General features: G+C 40.2%; 1 protein-coding gene across 2 annotated transcripts in view; it reads right to left on the reverse strand.

Moving 5' to 3' along the window:
* The window catches only part of LOC138021733 (TNF receptor-associated factor 5-like), a 36,377-nt gene that overhangs the window by 16,332 nt on the left and 7,545 nt on the right, over positions 1-12,500 (reverse strand). For both annotated transcript variants that reach the window (XM_068868723.1, XM_068868721.1), the window contains exons 2-4: positions 8,316-8,373; positions 7,689-7,793; positions 2,115-2,273 (exon numbers count right to left, since the gene is read on the reverse strand). In XM_068868723.1, coding sequence (XP_068724824.1) covers positions 2,115-2,273; positions 7,689-7,793; positions 8,316-8,373 — 322 coding nt within the window. The remainder of the gene's footprint in view (positions 1-2,114; positions 2,274-7,688; positions 7,794-8,315; positions 8,374-12,500) is intronic.

Below are 12,500 nucleotides of genomic sequence, written 5' to 3' on the forward strand. Positions count from 1 at the left end.
CACTGCCCGAGGGTTGAAACCGAGATGAAACCATTTCTGAGACCCAAAATCACATACCCACCTGGGTTTGATCAGGATGGAAGTACAGTTCACGCTGAAGTTTTTCCGCATTGATAGGAGTAACCCTAGAAGGAGAGACCAGATCTTGCTGCAGGCAGTCTATGATGGAGGAGAAATTAGGACAGGAGGATTGAGCTGACGTTACAGGAAGCTTGTCACAGACGTCTTGTGTCAACGTAACAACATTAACCGGAACAGGAAACACAACAATTGAAATCTGAACTGAACCATGAATATCTGCATTATGTACAAAGTTCTTCCACATAGTAGGTTGGGATGATCTGGCTACCATGCTAACGCCGCTGGCATTTACTCTGTGGCAGGGTAGCTGACCGCGAGTGCTAGCTATCGGACTATGAGGCCCGAAAGGGACAGTTGACACGGGGGTGCTAGAGCTCCTTCACATTTTTCACAGCAGTGGCGGTAGCAGCACTGACCAAAGGGCCAGCGGCATTCCTGGATCAACAAATATTAGTAGAGCTGGCTAACATCCTTGAGGCTGAAGATGGGACATCAGAGGACAGACCTGTTTGTAGCAGTGTTGCACGAGTATGGACATTATATAAGTCAAGATTCATACGAGACCAGTCCACCAAACCTGATGCAGCTGCATCTTTACGGAAGGCCATGTCATACTGCAGCCAAGCCTTCCCAGGGAACTGGCGGGAGGTCTTCAGGATGAGGAGTTTATACTGTGTCATGTCCTGCCACCTGGAAGGATGAGCACTGCAGAGAATCCACGAGTAGACAGTGAAAGCTTCAACCCATGTTACTATGTCGGTAATCTCTTGGATTCGTTTTTTGGAGGAAGTTACAAGAAGTTTCCCATCCATATACGTTTGGGGTTCTGTTTCCTGTCCTTTCAGATTCTCGGCTAACAGGTCGGCTAGATCGATGAACTCGCCTGTCCTGATCTTCTTCACCAGCTTCTCTGGGATCAGGGAGTATCCTGGATCAACCACAAATGGCCTATGAAGCGATGACGTGGCCCAAGGTACTGCCATGGAGGGGAATGAAGAGCCCAATAAAAACGATGATGTTAAACGCTGGGTAGAGGTGGACAGCGATCTGCTCGCGGCACCACACGCATCCAACAAAGATGGCGCCCCGATGATAGCCGGGGTGGACAACGCAGAATTACCTAACGTGCAATAAGTCGAGACAAAGGAAGGGATGAACCTGATGGAAAAGACAGCGGTGGAGAACTGGCAATGGAAGTAGATGAAGTCGCACTCGAAACCAAGTTTCCCGCCAAAAAGCGTGTCGTCGAGCCAGAAGACGTCGAGTGACTTTGTAAAGCCGCCAAAATCCAAGGTAACGAATCCTTTAAAGCCTGTGAAAAGGCCTGAGTAAGATCCTGCTGTCACACGGTAAAAGTAGGAGCCGTGGTCGCTGGAACTGCAGGAGTCAATGATAAGTTTGTACCCGAAGATGGAGCCGAAGACGAAGGTTGGTCAGAATCCAACATGGCGGCCACACTGTTGTTTGTAGAATGACCCTGAATATGAGTCATTTGAAACGCCCAGTGGAAGAAACGCTCACAGAAAAACTCATGGTAAAAAACAAGAAAACAATCCAGAGACAGCCTCCAAGGAATCACCACGCTCAGGAAAACGCTACAACGCCCTATGGACCAAGAACACGAACATGCGCATATCTAACAAACCGCTGACTGCGAAGGTAAAACTTGTGCCCCTAGTTGTTAACTCCGCTAAATTGCATTTAACTGCATTTAAAAGGAACATGATCGCTTCCCATAATCCCGGAAAATGCACTATAAAAGGGCTTTAAAGCGCACCTAAAAACTACGCATATTTTTTATTTTATTGCGAAAATGTTCTGATTTGTTTCAATCCTTGATTTACTATACTATTTTGAAGTCCAACTTCAAAGGGCCAATGGCTAAGGAAAATTGAGTCTGGGGAAAGCAAAGATTTGTGATTTCAAATCGAGAACAATGGCCAACTAAAGCCCTGAAGTCAGGTGATGATGAATACGAGCATACAGTGCTTCATTCACCTACATGTAGCTACCACAACTGGTATTATACTTACCTGTAAATCACAGTGGGGAAACACATTCGGACAGTATTTGCATCGGACAGTTCTTTCTTCACAACAATTATTCTTGTGATGTTCCATAAATTGCCTTTCAATACTCATGCTGCAGTTCTCGCAAACTTGGTCTTCAAACTGGCAAATTTCATAGTGATCCTGTGAAAGATGCAAATACAGCATACTGATCATCATATTGATAAAAATGAATAAAGTACATTAATTTAGCAATAATTTGTGCCTGATACAAGCACAGTTAGAGTATATGTCATGAATAAAGTGCATTTTAAGGATGGCAAATTTATTATGGTTAAACATTAAAAGAGAAGGGCCTCCTTAAAGTAAGTAATAATTCACCAGGTTTTCATCTATGCAAGGGATACCACATGGTTTATGATGGAAGAATTCTTTCAAAAAACGTCACACCATACCAAATTGTGTAGTAACTAGTAATAACTGATGCAGTTTTTTTCTTTTATAGAAAGAATACCCAAAACGTTTCATATACTAGCAGTAATTGAACTGTGGAGTATGGGGGTTTCAGTGAAACGGATAGCAACTTCAAATTATCCTGGGGTCCGTATAGCGAAAAAATTAGCCAATGCAGTATGTGACAGACTAACTGAACGTTTCCACAGTGAGAAATATTTTTATTTGAATTATATTTCCAAACCTCTAGTCTAATAAAAATCTGTTTTGAAACACTAACTTCTGTATGTAAAAGGGTTCGGTGTAAAAAAAAAAGAAGGCAATTTGAGGTGATTCCTCAGTATTGCACTGCGCATCCTGTGCTGCGCATATGGTGTACGTGTCAATACTTATAATTGCTCCCATGTGGAACATTGTAAATGCGGCGTAAGTGGACCACAAATGCTGAAACAGTTCTCAAAACATGTGAGAGAAGTTGTGAATGACCCATAATTCTTTGCAAATAAGTATGTGCATTCCGAGAACATGGAAGTTTGATCTATGATAATGGTGATAGACTGGTACAATGGTGTTTTACTCTTAAACAAGCATGGTGACCTATATTTTTTATTGCATAATCTTGGTGTATAAATTACCCTGTTTAAATCAAAAAAATTTTAAAGAAATTTATCAGGTGAAAAAAAGACATAGCTAAAAACGTACACAAAGCCCCTTAACCAAGGATGTAAATTAATTGTGATCTTGAAAACAATGACTCGAGAAATGCTTTGAGTCGACATTGTTTTAATCTATTTAAGTTGGTGTTCCATATGCTCTAGACTTTCTACGTATAAGGTGTTTTTTCAAGTGTTACTTTAAAAACGCTCTCATTTAGCGACCGCAAAATGTACCCTGAGCCCATGAAATTAATACACTGTAATGCACATGATTAGTATCAGTACAGGCTTCAATGGGGTAAGATTGGCTCATTATATCTCTTAAGCAGCAAGGTGACTTACCTTTTTTATTGTAGATCCCAAAACAGGGATTAGTAGGGAACATTCCAGGAAAGTTTCAAGAAAATTGTTCAACTACTTTTTTTTTCTGAGAAATCACCTTAAAGGTAGTAGCCGACGTTTTGGAGTCATCCTGACACCATTCTCAACGCAAAATGAATAAATTAATGTGAAGATTTGGTTTCTATACTTTTAAAAGTCTCCTACAAATAAGCCTGATAATAAAGACTCTCAAAGGCTAATGCTAATTTGTAGAGACTTTTGAAAAGTATTATATAGATTAATTTATTCGTCACAATGAAACGTCGGCTCTAACTTTAACAGTATTCAATTATTATTATTATTATTATTATTATTGTTATATTATTATTATTATTATTATTATTATTATTATTATTATTATTATCCAAATGGTCTGGATAACACAAGCGTTACTAATATTTTTAAAATTACAACCACATTTTTTAGTTTAAGGAACATGTTTTAGTGTTTCAAACATCATCTTCAGCCATAGTGAGGGTAACATTAAACTTTTTACAAGATAATTTGTATATAATTATATAATGTAAATGCTCGAATTAAAACCCAGCTTCAAATAAGTGCCCCTCCCAAGGCTCAAAATTTGTAATAAGCGCCCCCCATCCCCCTAGAAAAAATGAGTTTCGGTACTCGGTACGATCAATAATATGAGACGTATACCGTCTATATGGTTCTTTTCATGAAATGTGACATTGTTAAATAGTATAAACAGTAATGTCCTTTCAAAGTCGCACGGGTTTGCTTCTCATTTACTTGATAGAAATATCCATGTGAGCACGTAGCTGCTTCACTTTATTAAGTTCCTCGTAAAACTTTGCTCCCAATCGATCGCTGGCTTCTTGTTACTGCCTCAAACGTTCCTGGAATTACGAGGCCATTTTCAAGTTTCCTGCTTCCAGTGAGTTCAACTACCACCTGATTATCCTCATGAGCTCGCAGAAATGTAAAAACGAGAAAGGAAAGTTCAATGGATACATGTTCAACCAGCTTGCTACTCTCTTGAATGAATGTTCCAACAGCATATTCATCATGCTCTTTAGCCTCCTTTCGTCCATCTTTCTGACACACTAGCCTTTCTGCAAGCTTTGGTGACTACTCTGTTTTATAAACATGATGTTCCCTTATTACAGACGCAAATTCTATTTCATAAACCATCTGCCAAGTGAAGGTATAGCTTGCACGCGCCATGTTTCAAACAGCAGACGAAAGTCGCACACGTCTTAGGTACGTGATGCAATGTGATCTCTTCTCATGGCTGGTCTTTCCGGGTCTTTTCGAAATGCCGCATGCTTGGTCTTGTGTTGTGACCATTTCCAGCATTTCTGGCATTGACATAATGGAAGCAAGTATAAATCTGGCACCTACATCTCATGCAGGGTTGAAGAACTCTTCTTATTCTAGTGAGTTTAAACTCAACGCTGTTCCATTTGCAGAAGATAGTAACAGTAAGCGAAAAGCTGCAGCAAAGTTTGGTGTCGACCGCAAGAGAATAAGAGAATGGTGACAAAAGAAAAGCAAATTGGAAGCTGCTAGCAGCAAGAGAAAGGGGCTTGAGGGAGCCGGACGAAAGCCATTCGATGAAGACATAGAAGAATCATTATTGCAGTGAGTGCATGAGCGCCGTTCCAATGGCCTTCGTGTTACAAGAAAAAATGATCATCGCAAACAAAGCAAAATTTCTCTATGAAGAGAAACGCAAGGAGAAAGAAATGCCACCTTCGAATGTTGCCAGTTCCGGTTGGTTACAGCGGTTCATGTCAAGACATGGTTTAATTGGCAATCAGGCGCAAAACCACTGAATCAGAGAAGGACCCGGAGAAACTGATAGACAAACTTATAGGCTATATTTTGCAGATTCGCCAGCAACGGGGGGAAATCGCTTACCACAACAAAGATATCATTGCGATGGATGAGACAGCAGTATGGCAAAATATGGTAACTAATACCACAGTCGACAACATTGGTGGAAGCACGATTTGATTGAAAACAACCGGCCATGAAAAAACAAAAGTTTCAGTGTGTTTGGGTTTGGCTGCAAAGGGAGATGGTACCAAACTGAAGCCGTTCATCGTTTTTTCCGGTGCCAAGAGAGAGTCAAAAGCACTGAATGACGAATTTCAAACAAAGGGTGTCGTAGTGTCTTCGATTAATGGATGGATGAACGAAGAACTTCAAACTTCATTGTCAAGGACCAATTTAAAGTAAAGATCTTCCAAATCTCAGATCAGAGTAACTCAGCTGAATACCCTGCCACCTTTGCTACATTATGTACATGTACCATTCGGTGGCGTTCTTTGAAGAACACAACAGGTGATATTCTTACGCAAGTAAGTGGCATGGGCAGTTAAGCTCTCAGTTCAAACTGTCCGAGAAACAGAAAATACATGCAGGGCCTGTTCAATCGATGGAATTGATGATCAATGACAATCAATGGCAATTGATATCAATTAATCAATTGATATTGATAATCAATAGACAATCGATCGCACAAGTTTTTGTGATTATTGATTGTCATCGAGTATCCTTGTCATCGATAATGGATGACAATCGATCAATTAATTAAATAACATTGATTTTCATTGATTACCAACAGGAAATGCCAATCAATAACACCGGATGAGGTTTGCCACTAGTTTTGTGTGATCGTAAATTGGTCTTCAATTTTCCAATGCCAATTTAATTAATAAGTTAACCGTAAAGCATCGATTGATTGATTGATTTTCCAACTATCATTGATTTCCATTGATTGCTCGGTCCCTGAAATGAGAGACCATTAGATTCTAGGACCAGGAAGAGAATGAGAAATTGATCATCGTTTTTTCCGGTGCCAAGAGAGAGTCAAAAGCACTGAATGACGAATTTCAAACAAAGGGTGTCGTAGTGTCTTCGATTAATGGATGGATGAACGAAGAACTGACCGTTTCTTGGGTTAAACTGGTGTTTTGGGCCAGTTTTCCTTCACAAGACAGATGCTGGCTTGGGATTTGTTTAGATGCCACGTTTTAGACAGGGGGATGTACTAAATAATATATTCAAGCACCCAAGGTTTCACGGAACAAACAAATGGGGAAGGGTGAGCACACGTTTACTGCAGAGATTGTCCAGTGGATCCTTGAAGCATGGAATGATTTGGATAAGGACATTATTGTAAACTCTTTCAAGAGCTGCGCATCGACACTTGCTGTCGACGGTTCTGAAGATGAGCTGATACACTGCTTAAAGCCAAGTCAACCTTGCCATTCTGGCCTGGCACAACTGAAGGCAGTTCAACAGCAACTTCAGCAAACTCTGGAGAATGACCCATTCCAGGACATCACACTACCGGATGTCGAAGATGCAGCTCCTATGACAACATTGCTTGAGGACAGCGATACAGAAATTGAAGTTGATTATTAGGATCCAAATGCTTAGGAGAGACACGATATTTTAACATCACCAATGTGTTTTTATTGTATGTTTGATTGAAGACAACTGGACATTAACCACAGGCTTTTCTTTTTAGACAAAACATTTCACAATAGCAAACGCATAATTTTGTTAGAATTGTTCTATTGCAGAAATAAAATACATTTTTTGATGAAAGTCTTAAGAACGTTTCGAGTTCGCAAAAAGTAGTTTTCTATATTTTTGAATTTTTCTGTTGCAGTTTGGTTTTAAATAGAAATAAAGATAGTGTCATTTTGAGGCTAAAAATTGATGAACGAAATAAGCGCCCCCCTTTGAATTAGCGTCCTCCTCTCGCCTTAGAAAGTTAAATAAGCGCCCTGGGCGCTAATTCGAGCATTTACGGTAACTATCAATACAATGATTCTTTGTAGATTAAATGTTTGTTACAAGTAGGTAAAATTCAAACGAACCAATAATATTTTAAGTTTAAATTTAAAGTGTAATGCTAATTGTTTGTTGTGGTCTAATTCCAGTATAGTGTCTCCTCTAATTTTGACACTTATCGAAGCTTCATGTTCTGATAGCAGTTTCTGAACATTGGATCATTAAGTCCAAAATGATTTTTACTAGCTAGTTTTTGAATTTTTGGAAATCCTTATTAAACCCTTGACCTGTTTTAAAATACTTCAGTACAGTAGCTTTGATTCAAATAACTGTACCTTACCAGGTAGTTACGAATTTCTCCAATCCATTTACACCCTCTGCGATGCTGTTTACATTTGACTCGAAGTGAACAGATCTTTCTTTTACATGCCACATCTTCAAAGAACTTTAAAAAAATGGAATAAATAAAGATTAGCTGGCAAGATTTACATTGTAAGACAGTGCTCCTTTGCATTATATTTACCATTTTTTGTTTCTTTGTTTCCAACCTTTACTGGAGGGGTTTATAATTTCAGCTTGCGAGGAAATAGTTAATGCAGTGGCAGACTTTTCTGTGACCTTTCAGACTTGTATGGACATGGTAAATATAAGGAGTTGGTATGTGGAATCAATCAATCATTTCAAGAAGAAAGCATCAACTCTGTGTAACTTGTCACTCTTACATGTACAAGCCTCAAATGAAGAAAACTACATGTAACTCAGAAAACCAAAAATCAAACCAGTGTTCTTACAGTGGTGTTGAGATTATTGTGTTGATGTTATGAAAAGGTCCTTTAGGAATCCTATATACTGAAATGTCTAATTTTAAGGCTGAATGAGCCACATAAAATTTAAACTATGCAAAGAAATTTAAGGGACTGTACAATGTATAGCTGCTGTTCAGAAATGTAAAAAAATCTCTATCTACCGCATTATTATCAGGAAGGCTCTTGCCATCCAATGGACAATGCAGACCACCATCATCCCTAAGAAGAAATTACAACAAATGAATTGATGGACAATCACATCTGCATATTTTCATGCAGCTGTAGGTTCACTTTCCCAAAAATGTTACAAATACATGTAACCAGAACCCAGCCTGGTCCAGACCTGGTTCACCATTTGATCAATTATGTTGTCTTTAGATTTGAGAGATTTGATGGACAATTCAATGAAATTTATATCAGACAAAAATAAATTAATGGAATTCTCTACATCCTGACCGGTGTTCACTTTCAAAAAACAAATTTAAAAATTCCTGCTTAAAGTACTTGGAGTTGCACCCTGCGAGCAGAGCCTCCTTTTGACTTTTTCTTTACGGCGAGATCTGGCATATTAGGCTTGGGTTCGAGACTGTATCCTGGCAACATGCAGCGCATATTCAATAAAGATCTTACTCGATTCATGCAGAGCCTTTCTCGAGAACGCCAAAATCAAGCAAGCAAAAGAAAGGCTCTGCTAACAGGGTGTTGGAGTTGAGGATGTTAATGTTGATGCCCGTTCATTGATATTAAAATTGAGTAATCATTATTGTCCTTATACGTACGCTATAATTTGTTTCATCTTATTTTAATTGTGAATTTTGTATCTTTTGTTCCTTCACTGTCTATTATGTAATCAATAACAATAATAACAAAATTATAATAACAAATAATGTTTATGTATAATAATGGTGCAAAATTACATATAAATGTGATATTATCAAGGCATGATGTATTGATGAGTTTTCTTTTATCTGAATTTTTGTGTGCTGTATGAAATAAACGTTGTTCTTGTTGTTGTACGTTTACTGTTTCATTTATGTCATTACTTTGGTTTGGCTGTGCATGCATTAAAGAGAGGAACATAATCAAACTTCATTGTCAAGGACCAATTTAAAGTAAAGATCTTCCAAATCTCAGATCAGAGTAACTCAGCTGAATACCCTGCCACCTTTGCTACATTATGTACATGTACCATTCGGTGGCGTTCTTTGAAGAACACAACAGGTGATATTCTTACGCAAGTAAGTGGCATGGGCAGTTAAGCTCTCAGTTCAAACTGTCCGAGAAACAGAAAATACATGCAGGGCCTGTTCAATCGATGGAATTGATGATCAATGACAATCAATGGCAATTGATATCAATTAATCAATTGATATTGATAATCAATAGACAATCGATCGCACAAGTTTTTGTGATTATTGATTGTCATCGAGTATCCTTGTCATCGATAATGGATGACAATCGATCAATTAATTAAATAACATTGATTTTCATTGATTACCAACAGGAAATGCCAATCTGTAGTGTAGGTCACGTGATGGACATACGGGATATTAGGAGGGTGGGAGAATGTCATTAGGAAGGTCTTGAGCTTAAAGGAGTCTTAAATGCGGTTGTGAGTTATCGTTAAGCACAGAATACAACATTGGCGACGAGAACGGGATTGTCCTTAGTGTGAGAACGGAATGGCGACACCAAGTTACGAGTTTGGAGGACTTTTGCCCTTCGATTGCAAAGGTGCTATTACATTGGTAGCACCTCCTTGGAAAAAATGGAAAAAAGCGTTCAAGTATTATATCCTTGCAAAAGGAATTACAAACAGTAACCGAAAAAAAGGTTTGCTTTTACATTGTGCCGGAATTGAAGTACAGGAATTATTCGAAACCTTGCAAGATCCAGGAGCGGCAGAAGGAGAAAATGATCGCGCTGACGAATATAAGATAGCACTGCGAACTCTTGACACCCATTTCAGTACGTAATTAAATGAGGCCTACAAAAAGCACATTTTCGGAAGCCTCAAAAAAGAAGAAGGAGAAACGGTGAATCAGTTTATTACTCGATTACGAAAGCAAGCAGAACTGACTGCAATTCGGAAAATGCTGATGAGCCGATTCGTGATCAAGTCATTGATAAGTGCCGATCGTCAGAATTACGGCGAAAACTGTTGATAAAGGGAACCGATTTAACACTAGCGAAACTCCAAGAAATTGCTCGTTCATTTGAGGCCGTAGATATTCAGTTGAAAGCGATGTGTGGCGAGGAACAACAAGTAAATCGCGTCTATCATAAGGAAACCGCTGACCAATACAAGAGTCGTGGAGGGAAAGGCAGGTGTTACCGGTGTGACAGAGAAGGTCATTTCAGTCGTGATAGATGTTGCCCAGCGAGAAACGCGGAGTGTCAGAAGTGCCATAAAATAGGGGATTTTGCCGCAGTTTGTCAAAACTTCTCATCCCAGGGTGTGCGAAAAAAGGGGAAGTTTGGTGTGAACTCAATTTGCGAAAGCACGTCCGGAGCTAACAGCGACAACGATGAGTATGCATTCACTGTAGACAGTGGAAACATAGGTGGGATGGTAACTGTTCAACTTGGAGGTGTATCCGTGGAAGTGCTTATCGATTCTGGTGCGAGCACTAACGTAATTGATAAAAGGACATGGGAAGAGCTGAAATCCCAGAAAATCAAATGTAAATCCCAGAAATGCGATCGGAAGTTGTATGCTTATGGGTGTTGTGAGCCTCTGAAAGTTATCGGTTGTTTTGAGACAACAGTAGTCCTGTGCAAAAGTGCCTGTGAAGCTGAATTTGTAGTGATTGAAGGGAAAGGACAGCTTTTGTTGGGCCGAAAGACAGCAACTGAGCTCGGGGTTCTCCGAATAGGAACTCCCATAAACATGATAAGCAGCGACATTGTGGAAGAATTTAAAGAATGTTTTCAAGGTGTGGGGAAGCTAAAAGGGTACCAGTTAAAGTTGCACGTTAAAGATGATGCCACTCCTGTGGTACAGCCCCTGCGCAGGCCACCATTCAGTCTAAGAGACAAGATTGAGAAGAAATTGGATCAGCTGGAAAGCATGGATATCATTGAGAAAGTTAACAGCCCGTCTTCATGGGTCATTCCTGTCGTGGTTGTTCCAAAACCCAACGGGGAGGTGAGACTTTGTGTGGATATGAGGCAAGCGAACTGTGCAGTTGAGCGCGAAAGGTACCCTATCCCTACCATCGACGAAGTGCTTCAAGACATGAACCGCAGTAAAGTGTTCAGCAAGTTGGACGTAAGGTGGGGGTACCACCAAATTGCATTGTCAGAAGAGTCTCGTGAAATTACAACATTCATTACACACAAAGGCCTGTATAGGTATAAGAGACTAATGTTTGGAATATCATCAGCCCCAGAAAAGTATCAACAGGTCATCCAGCAGACGTTGCAAGACATTGAGGGAGTACATAACATCTCGGATGACATCATAGTGCACGGTGCGACTCAGGAACAACATGACGAGCGACTGCGAAAGGTGATGATGCGCCTACGTGAACGAGGCCTTACCCTTAACTTGGAGAAGTGCCAATTTTCCATGAACGAATTGACATTCATGGGCCATGTGCTTTCCAGCCGTGGGGTAGGAGTGGCGGCAGACAAGGTGAAAGCAGTGGTAGATGCAAGAGAACCCGAATCTGTTTCTGAAGTCAGGTCATTTCTCGGTCTGGTGAATTACAGTGGAAGATTTATTCCAGATCTCGCAACTCTCTCAGAACCGCTTCGAAGGTTGGTGAAAAAGGGTGCTGAGTTTAAATGGGGACCCTCCCAAGCTGCAGCCTTTCAGAAGATGAAAGAAGAGTTATCCCGAGCAGAAGTTCTAGGATACTATGACAAAGAAGCTGTGACACATGTTATTACTGATGCAAGCCCAGTGGGGTTGGGTGCTGTGCTTGCCCAGAAACAAGGAGGTGAATTCAGAGTGATTATGTAAGCTAGTCGCAGTCTTACTGACGTTGAACGCAGATACAGCCAAACTGAGCGAGAGGCGCTAGCCATCGTATGGGCATGCGAGCGCTTTCATACTTATTTATATGAAACCAAGTTTCTCCTTATAACAGATCACAAGCCGTTGGAAGTTCTGTATTCCAAGAAGTCAAATCCCCCAGCGCGCATTGAACGTTGGGTATCGCGCATGCAAGAATTTGATTACACAGTCAAATACAAGTCTGGTGGCCTGATATAGACAAAGATGCAGAACGCTATGTGCGGTCCTGCCATGGATGTCAATTAGTCGGACAACCCACTTCACCACAGCCTTTGATGCCCACTGAACTACCGCAAGGCAAATGGCAGGACTTGTCTTTAGACCT

The sequence above is a fragment of the Montipora capricornis genome, chromosome 10 (assembly GCF_036669925.1).
Source record: "Montipora capricornis isolate CH-2021 chromosome 10, ASM3666992v2, whole genome shotgun sequence".
Classification (NCBI taxonomy): domain Eukaryota; kingdom Metazoa; phylum Cnidaria; class Anthozoa; order Scleractinia; family Acroporidae; genus Montipora; species Montipora capricornis.